The sequence below is a fragment of the Penicillium psychrosexuale genome, assembly GCF_028828465.1.
Source record: "Penicillium psychrosexuale strain IBT 29551 chromosome Unknown utg000004l, whole genome shotgun sequence".
Lineage (NCBI taxonomy): Eukaryota > Fungi > Ascomycota > Eurotiomycetes > Eurotiales > Aspergillaceae > Penicillium > Penicillium psychrosexuale.
Genome location: NW_026643189.1, coordinates 92,887 through 107,833, shown reverse-complemented (window position 1 = coordinate 107,833; position 14,947 = coordinate 92,887). Strand labels below are relative to the sequence as shown.

At 49.5% G+C, this 14,947-nt stretch overlaps 4 protein-coding genes across 4 annotated transcripts; 2 read left to right on the top strand and 2 right to left on the bottom strand.

The window, feature by feature from the left end:
- Positions 1-439: 439 nt before the first annotated feature.
- On the top strand, positions 440-2,135 carry brlA (C2H2 type transcription factor BrlA; the record flags this gene model as incomplete). Its single annotated transcript, XM_057186771.1, has 2 exons — positions 440-452; positions 766-2,135. The coding sequence occupies 2 exons, from the start codon at positions 440-442 to the stop codon at positions 2,133-2,135; spliced, it is 1,383 nt and encodes a 460-aa protein (XP_057038474.1).
- A 4,456-nt stretch (positions 2,136-6,591) lies between these two features.
- N7518_005843 (uncharacterized protein) lies at positions 6,592-9,487 on the bottom strand (the record flags this gene model as incomplete). The annotated part of the gene is made up of 3 exons (XM_057186770.1): positions 6,592-8,819; positions 8,872-9,084; positions 9,142-9,487. The coding sequence occupies 3 exons, from the start codon at positions 9,485-9,487 to the stop codon at positions 6,592-6,594; spliced, it is 2,787 nt and encodes a 928-aa protein (XP_057038473.1).
- Positions 9,488-10,411: 924 nt separating this feature from the next.
- Positions 10,412-11,768, bottom strand: N7518_005842 (uncharacterized protein; the record flags this gene model as incomplete). Its single annotated transcript, XM_057186769.1, has 2 exons — positions 10,412-11,035; positions 11,088-11,768. The coding sequence occupies 2 exons, from the start codon at positions 11,766-11,768 to the stop codon at positions 10,412-10,414; spliced, it is 1,305 nt and encodes a 434-aa protein (XP_057038472.1).
- A 352-nt stretch (positions 11,769-12,120) lies between these two features.
- On the top strand, positions 12,121-13,862 carry N7518_005841 (translation initiation factor eIF2B subunit gamma; the record flags this gene model as incomplete). Its single annotated transcript, XM_057186768.1, has 3 exons — positions 12,121-12,171; positions 12,229-12,358; positions 12,454-13,862. 3 exons carry the CDS (start codon positions 12,121-12,123, stop codon positions 13,860-13,862), a joined length of 1,590 nt encoding a protein of 529 aa, XP_057038471.1.
- Between the last annotated feature and the right edge of the window lie 1,085 nt (positions 13,863-14,947).

The window sequence follows — 14,947 nt, the reverse complement described above, 5'->3', positions numbered from 1 at the left end:
GCCTTACTGATTTCCGGGCTCTTTAAGACATCGTTCCCTTCACTACTCCTTGCTGTACTTATAATCTCCCCTCCCCTCAAGCCAGATACACTTATACACCACCCCCCTACCTCTATTGATCCAATCTGAGACCCAGCCTCCCCTTCAACCGTCCATCTTAAACCGCGTCAAAGGGCTTCTGACACCAATACATCGCCTATCGTCTTGGTGTTCCATACCAGCCCATCTTATTGTCCCGTTTGGACGCGAAACAGCGCGAAACATCGATCAAACCTGCAGGCCTCGAGGCACTTCAGTCGATCACAGCCCAGATCCAGCCGTTAGAGCCTTTGCCGCGGTAACGGAGGATCTTATAGTCTACATTCCTAGCCTTGCTTGGAACCTCTAGCACGCGACGCGTCTCTAATTTTGGTCCCAAGTCCGAATCAGAGCTTAGACCATGGCGTATAGCTGTAAGTCGGATCTCCACCCCTCGGGATTCTACGCGGGACCAATTTGTTTATTTCTGCTCGTTTGTCCTCCATTCCCTTTGCTTTTGAACATTCTTTCCTTTCCCTATACTCCGGGACCTAATACACATTCTCTTGTCTTCGCTTTGCCTCTATCTCTTTCCATCCCTGCCTTTCTTTTATAGTTACCTTCTTTTGATCTTTCTTTTACCTCGTCGACCCTCGTTCTGTTCTCTCTACTTGTCAATTGCTTGACCTTGCCTTTCCTTATTACACAAACACAAACACCCAAAAAAACACAATACAATTGCTAAAGTCCCCCGGACAGGTGACACTGTCAACTCGGTTGCATCTCGGCCTTTCAAGACTGAGGACCTGGACGATATGAGATCTCACGGACAGCACATCTCTGATCGTTTGACCGTTGAAGTTGACTGCCACTCTTTGGGCTCAAGCGAATGCCCCTCGATGACTTCGGGTTTTTCTCCTTTGGACTCTCCGACTCCCACGCCTACCAGTCTTTACAGCCAAGGCTCAATGGCCTCACCCGGATGGCACGACCATCCTCACTATCACCATGGCGTCCCAATGGAGCGTCGAACTTCAGCTACCCCGCTGCGTAGCGCATTCCGCATGGCTGATCTCACCTCGGGCGAAACCATGATGGGTATGCCCTGCGGCACCATGGACCGACAGGAGCAGATGCCCCTCCCAGACTATCTTCCTGGGTATGATGAGAACGTCGACCAACTTTGGATCCCTCAGGATATGCCAAAGACATACCATGAGCACCAGTTTCCCTATCAGGCCTCGATGCCTCAGTACAACCAGATGGCTCGCAACTACTACCACCGCCCTCAACAGGCTGGATATCTGCCTGAATCGGCCTCCAACCCTTGCTTGTCTCGTCCAATCTTTACCCAACCCACTGAGCGGATGCCTAATTCCGCCTCAATGTCTAATATGCTCCACTGGATGCCCTCCCACGAGTCCTTGGTACCTCAAACCATCACACCGGCTCAGGTCCAACCCTTCCCTTCAGGACCCGTGACCCCTCCATCTTCTTCCTACTCCGACTTCCCTACCAATATCCCAACTTTCAAGTCCCACACTCCTTCTACCCCCCACCGATCTGTCTCTATGGGTACTCCCTCGGGATCAGACACTCCGGTCAGCCGAATGTCCGGACACAATGATTATCAGGAAGACTTCCAACTCTCCCCAGTCTATCGCGAAGGCATGATGCAACGACACCGCCAGCCCTCGCGTAAATCCTCCAAGAAACAGCTCCTTCGCTCTAACCTGAGCCTCGAGAACTTGCCGTCAATCATTAAGCAAGTGCAGTTCAAGTGCAAGGAGCCTGGCTGCAAGGGGCGTTTCAAGCGTCAGGAGCACCTTAAGCGTCACATGAAGAGCCACTCCAAGGAAAAGCCTCATGTCTGCTGGGTTCCTGGATGTCACCGCGCATTCTCCCGCAGCGACAACCTCAACGCCCACTACACCAAGACCCACAGCAAGCGGGGCGGTCGCAACCGCTACGTCGCGACTCTCGATGAGACCAGTCAGGATTTCGACCCTGATTTCCGTGGACAACTTACTCCTGACGGTCGGCCCATCTACGGCAGCAAGCTTGAAGATACTATGCCTGACTGTGGCGAGCTGAGCGTCGATGGTTGGGATGATTAGCCGAATGACCGCACCAAAACAAAATCGAAAATCGAAAAACTCCAAAAAAAAACACACAAAATCCAATTCCACATGAATCTTCCAGAAGAAAATATGGAATTATAAAAACACAAAACCTAAACTTGGCCCTCGGCCTCTATTGATACCCCGTCTCTGGCGGACTGGCATTTTAGGCCAGATTGACCTCTCGCCCGGCGTTGTACATGTCTCATGGAGGAGAGGCGACTTTTTTGATTTATTCCCTTTTATTTTTCTCTTTCTCTTGCATAATTTGCCTGGTGCCAAAGGCTGGGGTTATTTTCTGAACATGGAATTGATGCGGCGTTGCATATGTCTTTCTCTTTTTTTTCCCTTTCTGGTTTGGGGGAGATCGCCAACTGGGATAATCATTTGGGAGGAACACCCTCAGGGGTCGGGCGATCGTGTACAATCTGCTACAACGTGTTGTTGTTCTATTCTTTTTCTCCATTTATTGCTTGTACTACCACCCCTATTATCGCACACTGGCATAATATACACAAAAAATCCAGATCTACATTGTTGCACTGCATTCTTATTGCCTCCACTTCTTGTATACCACTTCCCTTTTAACAACTTACTAGCATCCTGGGCTATGGGCTAGACTGCTACACCTTGGGACCTGCTAACTTCGCCACTCGCACGGTGGGGGAGCTATGCCATGCCCCAAAAATGTTACACATCACAACACTCGGGGCTCTAGATCTTTAGTTCCTGGATCTCTCCAAACCGATCTATCTGGTCGATGAAGTGGATCAATGTGGCACAAATTGAGCCTGTTGCAGACATGATCATGGTCAAACTGTACTTTTCACTCGTCTGTCCTCGGAGCTCTCCACACATTCCACTCCTAAATGGGAGTCTTCTCATCACCCCGTTTCAGAAACGCCATGTCATCATCTCTACACCGCGGCTATGGACATTGTTTACCTACAATTAGAATACTACTATACTTTTAATGTGGAACACAGTGCCCCGAATACGCACTGAAACACTACTCCGTACTGCAAACCACAATGGACGAGGAGCCGATACTCCACTATGTGACCTGCGCCACTTTCGACAGCGCGACCAATATCGCTAGTTGCATGTATCAGACAGCCATGTGGAGCCCCATTCACCCGTTCTCTGTGAAGACTTGAACCTTGCAAAAACCCTCCAACGTACTCCATAGTTCTAAGTATAGCACCGCGAAAAAGCAAGTATAGAAACGAGACGGGAATGAGAAAAAGCAAAAAGATAATTCAGTGCTACATTGAACATGCTTCATGACCAAGGATCCCACACCATAGAGCCGCGCTCCTACGTGCCTGAATTTTCGCCACCGTGGGTGTTCATGCGTCACCCCCATTCCTCATTCCCAGGTCCACGGGCATGAGCGCTTTCCGAGCAAAAGAAGAGATCAACGTCCTATGAGAAAGGTCCCATTGACCTCCGGATCAAACCCGTATTTTTTTTCCCACTAATGATCAACGTGCATGGAATCTCTTACCGTTCTTCGAAGTCCAAAGGAGGGTGTTCGTAGGGCCTTTTGCCCTGCACATCCATTACCGGCATACACCCCCATCTATCACCTTCAAAGGCACAACATACAATATACAGAGTACTAGCCTCATTTATTTTCCGATATCAGAGATATTCCACTAATTCCAAACCGTGTTCCTCAACTCCCCACCTAATCTTAAATTCCAAATCCCATTCCAAATAACTCAGTCCACCGCTACACCGATGGTTGGCACATTGTGCGGTGTGGTGATTATTAGGCACGACGTTAAATTAGCCCGACGCCCATGTCCTGCATGAACAGTTACACCGCGCTATGTATATGCCACGCCGTACAAATCGGGAATAGGGAGTCCGTCCAATGGCATAATATGCGGGAATGATATCCAATCACCTTCTATCGCCTTCTCACTCTATTAGTTTCCATTTCTGGGTTTCGTCCTATAAGAAATACCGTCTGGAGATGCATCCGTCTACCCGCTAATAGGCTATTGATCCTGTACAACGAAGTATTTGTTTCCCCGTAAGTATTTGTTCTTTTCTAGATTACGTGCGCGAATGATCGGGAAACTGTTTTCGCTTCGTGTTCGATTGCTATTTAGAGATCTCACTGCAGCGATTACGAATGCTTTCGACTTTTTCCTCTTCTACTGGATTTCCCTATAAAAATATCAGATGAAACTAACGTTTCATTAATGTGTACACTTTTATTACATTCCAGGGGGAAACTCTCCCCACATAGACAACGACTATCAACACACTCGTGGACCGCATCGGTATGTCTATGCGCATGGACTCTATTATTATGGTAGAATGTCGTATAGTGAGACATTATACAGGGTTTAGAACAGCATAACTACGGGCCCTCTAGCATCCGAACCAAACCGTACCTATGTCGATGCAATGGCAATCTGGCTTGGCGTTTATATGTGAAAACCCTTTTCGATTGGCCGTGCATACACGCTATACAGATCTACACTGACTATGTAACTGCACGGATCGTACGATGTACTTTGTACATGCATTGGAATGTGATATTAGAGTGTCAATAAAGTCGCTTCTAGGCTCTGAGATTGGGTTGTTTTAGTATGAGTTATTTCTGATTCATTTCTATGCGATGCAACATCAACATCATTATTCACTCCAGTCTGTGTTTATCAGTGTTAGTGAAGGTGTCCGGCTATTCTTATTCGCTCGGCTTACTTGGCCCTCGGGTGATGTGCGGCGATCATCCCTAGCTTGAGGTCTCGAAGTGGCCGTCCTCACAGCAATCCATATATTTTCGTTGGTGTCTAATTTCCCGCCTTTCCGTCAGGTGGAATTTTTTAATTTCGCCTACTTCTACAATATTATTGTTAATTCTTGAATGCACTTCCAACAACAGTCCAGTCTTAGCCCAGGCACCATGCCATTATGTCCACTCGTCTTCTTTATCAGGTGATAGTACTCTCCAAGTCATAAGACGCCAAAGTCCCATATGAGTCCATCTTTGAAATGTATAACTACTCGGCTGTTGATACCTTTCCCGATCGGGAACCAGTTTAGTCATCCATGGACTCGGCCGCGCTGACACATCATTTATGTAATCACACGATATAAAAACTCAGCGCTCAGATTTTCCGTAGCTCCTTCACATTAAATCCGACATCTTTTGTCTACCACTCGACCATATAACAATGTGCTTTGCAAAGCCATTGCTCAAGGGATTAATGTCTTCCCTTGGTCATTGGCTTAGCCTTGCCTCTATATACCCTCCACATCTCGCGAGACACTCTGGTCTCTCCTTACTATGATGATCACCAATTTCTATTGACATGAACTTCTCCATGAATGTTTCAAAAATATCAAGCTCAACAGTCTGAGTACCGATTGACCAGAGAACAGTCTCAGGAAGTGATGGCCACCGACCAACGGTCTTTTACTGGATGATACATACTGACGATATCTTTTGATATCCATCGTCTCCCTTTTTCATAGCTCTGTTTGATACCTTATGTGTCTAATTGAATACTTACAATCATTACCATGTGCCTTTCCCTTGCCCACACAGCTTTTCAGCTTATAGCACGGATGTCAAATTGCGATCCGGCCCTTTCATGGCCGCGGTCGCGCCGAAGAAGTGCTTATATCGAAATGGAGATTTAACTATTTCCCTAGCCAGTGAGTACTAGATTTTTGTCCTACGGTTCGCCCGAGGTGGCAAACATCCATTGAAGATCTGGAACATCCCGTATTCGTAGACTTTGTTTATATGGAATGAATATCACTTTGATTGTGCTTCGTCTTATCCTTTTCCTGTTCAAGAATTATTTGGGCTTGGCCTGAGTAAAGATTCAAAGCGATATTGAATGCCTCGTGATGGTATGACATTTGAGCTTTGGTTTGAGATGTGCTTAGACCGATGCTGCACCGTCAAAATGTCTGCTATACGAATGTCTAGGAGAGAATAAACAGAATCCAGTTCTTGCATTTTGTGTTATCAAATTCGAGGTATTTCCACAATGCAATTTCCAATCCAAACCCCATAGTCGCGTCGTGATATCAAATAACGCCTGTACAGAATGGTATCGAGTTTGAGAAATCCCAGGGTTCCCACCGAAAGCCGCGCCGCAATAGTACAATCGAACGAAAGAAAAAAAAAAGCAATAAAAGTAACGCCGTCCTCCCCAATCTCCACGATGCCTGGTCCCTGTACAAAACCCCGGGATTTCTGAAAAAGAAAACGAAAAGAAAACGCGAAAAAAAGCCAAAAGCAGAGACAGTGAGCGGTTGCTAACCAATGACTCACTGCCATTAGGTAGATGCTCATCATAAATCGACCTCGAGCCAGATTTTACACTGGTCAATTGTAAATGTGGAGAAGCTTCTGTCCTCGCCGGTTATCATCAATCTCGTATGCTGCCACATTGAATCAATGCCAGCAGACAGACTAGCCTCAGTTATTCATGCCACCCATGCTGTGCATCGAACCCTGCGCTTGCATTTGCTGGGCTTGCAAGGCAGCCCGCTGTTGCTGCTGTTGCTGTCCGCCATCCCGCTCGCGTCGCATGACCTCGGAGACCCACGCTTTCGCGTTCTTTTCCAGTCCAGGGCCATACTGCTGCGCAATATTGGAAGGATACTGGTTTGGCGGGCCATACTGAGCCATGTAGCGTGTCGACATATCATGTCGCATGCGAAGTAGTCGTTGTTGATAGAGCTGGGTATATCTCTGGGCTTGGTTCATGGGCTGTCCATTTTGACCCATACCACCATTGGCCTGTGCAGCTGCCATCAGCATTTGCTGCTGTTGTTGGTTTAACTGCTGATTGCCTTGGTGAGGCTGGGTTTGTTGGCCCTGCATTTGTGGGTGCTGGCCTTGCTGCTGCTGCTTGACTATTTGCATCTGCGCATATTGAGCACGCATGAGCTGAGCCTGGTATGCTTGCTGGCCTTGCTGAGAAACTTTAGGAATACCCTGGTGTGCTTGTTGCTGTTGATGTTGTTGCTGCTGCTGCTGCTGCTGTTGCTGTTGCTGCTGTTGCTGTAGCATTTGATGTTGATGAGATTGAATATTTTGTTGAGCATGTGCATTGGCTTGTAGTTGGGCTAGCTGCTGTGGCGTGAACTGATTGTGCTGAATATGTCCTTGTTGTTGCGCCTGAAGAAGCGCTTGCTGTCGTTGCAGCATCATCTGCTGTTGTGGCGTGAAAGACATGCCCCCGTTCATTTGCGGCGTGGCTATCATGCCCTGATTCATGACCGGAGTATGACCCATCGAGTGAGTTGGACTACCATGACTCATCCGCTGAGTAGGCGTAACGTTACGCATAATTGGCGTGGCGTGCGACATAGCCGGTGTCCCCTGGGTCATCTGTGGAGTACCATGTCGACTTGGTCCTTGCTGGCTTCTCGAAGGTGCCATCGGGTGGCTCATGACATTCGGATGCGCATGCTGTAAAGCAGATGGAGGTCGCGGTGGGCTGCCACCAGACCCAGATGCGGTCATGGTCATCGGAACCGCCTGTGGCATCATATTACCAACCAGTGGTGATGAAGTTGCAAGCGCGGTCTGGTTACGCACAACAGGTGAAGACTGTTGGCCTTGGCTGATGCCATTGGGCTGAGCCATAATGTGGCGATTTTGCTGTTGCGCAGCGAGTTGGGCCTGGGCCTGCTGGGCAGCAAGTTGCTGTCTCCGCGATTCCTCTTTCGCGTGTTCCTCGGCTTGCCGCTGCTCGATCGCACGGCGCCGCTCTCTCTCCTGCTCCTGCTGTTGCCTCTTGGCCAACTCCTGCTTCAGCTTCAGTTCATGTTCACGTTTAGCCTTCTCCTCGTGTTGCATGCGAATCGTTTCAAGTGTCTTGAAGCGAGAGAATCGGGGTTCGAATGGTGCTACACCACCCGCATCATCCACGGCAGCAGCCTTCGCAGCACCGCCAGGACCAGAGGCCGTGGGCTCCAGACGCTCGTCCATGATGAGCATGAATCTCTCCTCCTCCGCTGCCAAGGCTTCATCCGCGGCAAGTTCGGCAACGGTTCTCTTTCGGCGCTTGGGCAAGGGCGGCGGGTCGCAATGCAGTGGGCTTTCCAGGTGCTTGAACAGCTCTTGGGCAGCCTCGATACTATGCACAGGATCCAAGAAGAGAGGAGGTGCCAATGCCTGTATCATTTTAGATTCGCATTCCACGAGATCCTCAGGTTCAACCAGCATTTTCTGTCTCTTTGCGACGTGTCCACGATCTGGTTGATTGCTTCCTGGGGTAGCTGAAGAACTAGAGCTTGATTGAATTGGTGCCCTGGCTCTCGGGTCCGGAGTGGTGACCAGTAGTGTCAACTCTGCCTGCAAAGTTCGAGCAGTGGGATGGAGTACTGTGGTGAATACTCGAGGCTTCATGGGAGCATTTTTCTGACCTAAGTTGCTGCTTTTGTCGTCCGTCTGCTCACTAGTCGCCGGGCCATCTGTCTGTTGATTGGCAATCGATGTCCCATCGGCCTTGGTGCCTTGTGTGGCCGACGTGAGCTGATTTTGTTTTGGGTATGGAACATAAGCTGATGGGGTAATATGTTCGTTGTAGTTGTGTAGAGAGAATGGTGTGTTATTCTCGTTGGATGAGGTAGTGGATGCTTTTCTTGCTTGCGCCGAGGCAGATTTGTGATCGACGACACGGACGATGAGGCAACCTAATGATATTAGCAGGAGGTAATTCGACTACCTGTCAAAGACGATAATTACCTTCATAGAACTGCACACCGCCTCGTAGAAGCTCCTCGATCAGATCATGCGGAACTGTCGCAGCACGAATGTGCTCGATGATGACCTTCATCTCGGAGTTGTAAGGGAAGCTACCATCTTGCTGCTCAAACCGAAAATGTGTAGGATGTAGATGCACAATGAGGGATGGGGGGCATTTCGAATATTTCTTAAGGATATAGGATGTTGTTTTCACTATGAAAAGAAAGTCAGTGCGCGCATTGGCATTGCGAATGTCACAGAACTCCTTACCATATGGTTCTGGTGCCTTTTTCCCAACTCGATGTGCCTGATCTGCTGCAGCGGTCCTCGTTACTGGCCGGCCAGAGCGCGAGGACTGATCCATGGGTCTTTGCGACTGATTCCTGGTCCGATTAAGGGGGCCTTTGGTGGAACTCGCCACATGGGCTGCGCCATTTGTGAAATTGGAAGTTGCGTTGACGGAGACTCCCGTGGGAAGACGTTTTGCAGCGGATGAGGGCGAAGATGAGAGGTGCTGGCCCTTGACTCCGTTGACCGCGGCCTGGCCGAAAGGCGGGGGCGGCCGCTTCATCTTCTGTGTATGGGAGGCCGGCTTGGAAATTGCGGTCGCCATCATGTCTGCGCCGGTTGCGCAACCTCGGCGTGACCAGTGGGTAAGAATGCAACTTATCGGAATGATGGTTTGATGATGTTGAATGAAAGCCGTGCTCGGGAAATGAGTGAGATGGCCGATGCGCGAGACATGTGGGGATAAGTAGGGCGACACCGGTCCCCAGCACAGCTGGAATCAATGCGGAAGATCGGCGGAGTTTGGCCGAGTGGGATTAAGGAATGAATGAAAGAAAGCACTCGTCCAATAATGCTGCTAGGAAGGCGTGAATCGGAAAAGCCGCTGGACGAGGTCTTGTAGAGGTAGGTCAACTGATGATGCCAAGCCGTGGGCGCGAAGTCAGTCACATGATAATTTCCTAATTAGGACTAGTTTGAATGGATGCAACAATGAGATACCACAATGAGACTGATTGAATACATACAGGAGAAGTCAGCGGCTATGCGACCTTGGTGTCTTTTTGGTAGTCTTTTGATATGTGTAAGGATATCTTCTGCGTCTTCTCGGCTAGAGACCAGAGGGAAATAGCTTAAAGTGACTTCGAAATATATCCTCGGATGGATGTAGGAAGATGAATCAATGCCTGAATAGATTTTATATACCGTTACCGAAATGTAATGCCTTGCAACTAGCACTCTACACATGTCATAGCTAAGTGAGCTAATTATGAGAGTTATCCATGTTGTAAATAGGCGCAACTCGCGGCAAAAGAAGCATACACATTAATTATTCTGGTCAAAGGGGAATGTCAAAGTTGAATTGTATCAAATGAAAGCAAAAAAATCGAAAAAAAACAGGGGAATAGGGTCAATCAGTCATAAGGGGGTTTAACAGAAAACGAAAACATGTATAGACATGCAAGCAGACAAGTATCAACATAAAAATAATGGGCCACAACTTGGCCACAACTTGGCCACAACTTGATCTGACCTAGTCCAGACCATTCACTCGTCGTCTCCAGTCATCTCCGACTCGGACAACGTCAACCACATCAATGCGCTTGCCGAGTCCTGTGACGCCCTCTTTTTTCCACCATTTCTCTTCCTTCTCGCCGAGTGCTGACTCGTCGTCACTGTCGATGAGCCCACCACGGCCACCCTCGTCTCCGACTACGACGATAACCTGGCGAACCCAATTAGCGATATGGATGGCGGGTTCACCATGATCTCCAGTCAAAGACTCTTGGACATAAACAAGCTCGGGGAATAAGTGACGGACGAGGTGCACATAGCCCCCAGAAGTACTGAAAGGCATGATCATGCTGTCCTTCTCAACAATCGCTTGTGCCTGTGTGTATAACGTTTTGAACAAGCGAGATGTGCCCTCCAATTCGTCGTCCTGGCGGGGCTCTACCGCACTCAAGTCCCCAGAGCCCAGTTCCCCGACAGAAGCTCCTTCTTCAGTGCCAATGTTTGAATAAGACGAAGCCACAGAGGGTGTTGTGGGAGATGAGCCCCCCTTCTTGATGGCGTGTTTCAATTCCGGGGCATAAATCAACACAAAGATCTTGGAGGTTTCCAAATCGACATGTTCAGGGAGATGGGATAGAATGGACTGTGATTGTCAGAAAGGCCTAAAGTGGGTATCAAGGGCGAGGACTTCTTACAGCATGTTCGGAAGGAAATTCGTCGGAGTCAGCCGGTGAAACCGAGGAAACAACAATTGCGACGATCTTTCTGTCCTTGTTTAGGGTATTTGCTGGACGGCTCGGCAATCCACCACTCATAGTAGGCGCAATAGCGCCTTGTTGGCTTCTCTCGTGAGCCCTGGTTTGAGCCTCCTCCGACCATCTAGAGTGGTCCTCGTAGTCGCCCTCGCCCTTATCATTTTCACGAATTGAGGTAAGAGCGCCACCGACAAAGGCTCCTGCAGCAGTGACACCGGCAACAACTCTTTTGCTCGCGCCATCGAAGATCTGCTGAGGGCTAGGCGTGCGGCGCAAAGCACCTTGCATGCGACCCATCATACTATGATCATAGGAAGCATCTCCAGGGAGAACTTCCGCTCCTGTGCTTCGGGCATAATCTCCAGTAGCATAGGAAGGTGGGTAGTCGCTGCCAGGTCCAACAGGAGGCGGGTGAGGGCGGTCATCTCCGTGGGGGCGGTCGTCGTCTTCGTCTTCGTCGTCATTTCGTTCACTCCAAATCCAAGCTGCAATGCTGATAGTTGCAATTCCAGCAGTCAAGGCCAAAGGGAGCCAGTATCCAATGGCAGTCCGTCCGCCGGACGAGCTGAACCCAGTTCCGGCTCCGCCGCGGCGGCGCCGAGGGTCTTGAGGGAAGGACATTGCGATCGCGGGTGTTCAATTAGAGGTGGCACATTTAACGGTTATTAGTCGCGGTCGCAATGACTCGCAGGTCGCATTTGACACGTCGATTGGCAAAATAAGAGGTTGGGAGAAGCGAAACGAGGGAAAGGAGGCAGGCGTCCCCCCTCGGGTCATAGAAACATGTGGCTGGTGATTACCGCGGGTGTTTACTCGTGTTTGTCCTGTTTGTGTCTGGAGGAGACGGGTCATAATCACGTGCCATCTCCAGCTAGGATTACGTAAGTGGTTTTTCTGACTCCTCCATCTTATCGGGTTCAAAGAAATATATGACTAGGTGTAAGGACTCGCAAGTGCATTGTTAGTTGAAAACATGCCTCACTCAGTATCTGTACCACCAACGGGCCTGCAGGCCCTAATTCTTGTGAGCAACTAGCTTCCCATATATATATCTTGAAACAAAAGCTAACAAGCAAACAAGTGCGGCCCTGGTGTATCGCTTAATACATTCACCTCGAACCCTGAGGAATACCCAAAATGCCTTATCCCAGTGGCCAACCGTCCGATGCTCTGGTACGCCCTAGACTGGTCGAAAAGGATGGGCATTACTGGTAAGCCCATGCCCACTGTCGAAATAGCATGCGGGGCATTCCGTGACGCCATGTGCTTTGTCGCAAAACATCGGATGGAAGACTGACCATGCTAGATGTCACTTTGGTCACTCCTCCCTCTTCGCTCGCTCCCCTCCAGGCCGCTCTACGACAGAACCCACATCTTACCTCACTCCCTTCGCCATCTGTCATCGCACCGGCGGAACTCGAGATGACCACTGGCACAGCAGAGCTCCTCCGTCTGCCCGAGGTGCAGGCGTGTATCAAGTCCGACTTCCTTCTCTTGCCATGTGATCTAGTTTGCGAAATACCCGGCGAGTCTCTGCTTGAAGCATGGATGGTGTGTGGCGGCGAGAAGGATCGTCGGAATGGACTCAGCATGTACTATCAGACACAGGGTCGGGAGGAGAGTGTCAAGGGCGAAGCTACAGACTTCCTGGCAGTTGCGCCACTTGAGCAGAATGAGGCTCCTACCGTGTCTCATGCCGCGCCCCGTTCCTCGCTCTCCAAGCTAGTCCTTTCTATGCCCATGGCCACATTGAAAGAGAAATTGGAAAATGACAAGGGCTTCCTTGTGCGTCACTCCCTGGTGGATACGCATGCGCAGGTGAAGTTGCTGACGACATACCGTGATGCGCATATCTACGTCCTACCTTACTGGGTCAAGGACATGGCTCGTTTGAATGAGCAATTCCAGTCGGTCGGCGAAGACTTGGTTGGATGGTGGGCCAAATCGGAATGGCAGCAGGGCCTCAGCGGGAAGCTGAAGATCAACGAAATTTTCCAGCAGAAAAGTCGTCGCCAGAGTCACGGGCTCACTTTAGGGGAGAGTGAAAGTCACGACGGTGAATCCCTCGATGGTGAATCGCTGGAGGAAGAGATTGACCTACAGAGCATGAGCACTACCAAATCCACCCCAGCCAAGTTCACGTCGCAAACTGCCAAGAGTTCCAAGTCAAATCTACCACCGATGCTCGCTTACGTCCAAAGGGGCACAGCACCTTTTGTTCGACGGGTGGATTCATCCGCCATCCTTCTATCTACCTCTCTCCATCTTGCTAAACTAGAGTCCATCGAAGAGGTTGGCCGAGTTGCTTCGTCTGCATTCGCGCACGCCTCCAAAGTGGCGAACACAGCGAGCATCGCGCAGCGGTGTACCGTCACGAGGAACGACTGTCTCGTGGACAACAACTCAACGGTTGAAGAAAAGTGTGTGATCAAGGAGACCATCATCGGTGCTAATTGTCATATTGCCAGCGGTGCTCGGTTGACACGTTGTTTGATCATGGACGGTGCTGTTGTTGGTGAACGCTGTCAATTAACGGGTACCATTGTTGGACGTCGCAGTAAGATCGGCCGGGAAACCGTGCTGAAGGATTGCGAGGTTCAAGACGGAAACGTTGTTCCTGATGAAACCGATGCCAAAAATGAGAAGTTCATGATCTTTGAGGGTCTGGACGATGAAGATGATATGAATGCTTCGGAGGATGACCAAGATTATTGATTCAAGGTATATAATTCTGGCTAGATGTTTATGAGACAAGATCGATGAGATCCAGGAGATCAAAAAATAGAATTTTATACCCCTGCATCCAAGTTATGAAAGGTGAAAGCCTGGCATGTGTGTACACTGTACCCTAAACTGGCACTGTACGGAGCAGAGGACACAACAATATCGGACATGATCCGAGCGAAATAGGCTAAGAGGCTCATAAATACCACAGTACAACGCCATGTGTATTGCCAATGGCCAATCCGCTCTCCTCGTGCTTCCCCGGATACAACATACTAAAAGTTAGTACTTCCGACTCAATGCTAGTGCAAGCACAGGACCTGGGACCTTTGGGACGTTATCTTGGCAGTGGAGATATGCGTCCTTCGTACTCCGTATGTTGTACATTAATTAGCACCCTACATGAACTATACTCCGCACGAATGAGCAGTGTTGAATGCCTCTAGAGCCGGTTGCGTCCATATCCACCTGTCAAACAATCAGACCACAGCGTGTGTGGATTCGGGATTTGGACTGCACAAAGGCTGGCCCTTGGTCTGTGCCCGAATGGCTACCCCTGATCAGCCACGTACTGTGCATGTTATTGAGGGTTTCCCCATTCGGTTGAATAGGGATATTGGCAGCGCACAGGGCCCTGGTAAATGAAACGGGGGCGTCAGGATGCTTAATCAATGATTTGCGGTATCAGACGCGGGCCCCCCCCCTCAGTGCGCAATAATCTAAAATGCACGCTAAATTCCACGCTCGGGAAAGGTCGGTGCCCTGGTATTCTCCACCCGTGTATGGAGTGTGTTGTTCGGAGGTGATAAATGGTCTAAACGACTCGAGTGGGAAAAAAGTGTATGCCGATCACGCGGGAAGTTGTCTTGTATGTGGATCGACGGATTGAGTGGTTTGCAGCAAGTGGGGAGTGAAAGCGGGACAGTTTTGACGCGGAGATGTCGGATTGTACGGTATCTGACGATGGAGATAAGAATTTACAAGGATCTTGTCGTGACTCTGAAAGGTATTACAAGTAGAGACCAGTTGAGGTTCAGCTCTGGAGTGGCGCGGTGCCAATAAGCTGAATTGGTGCG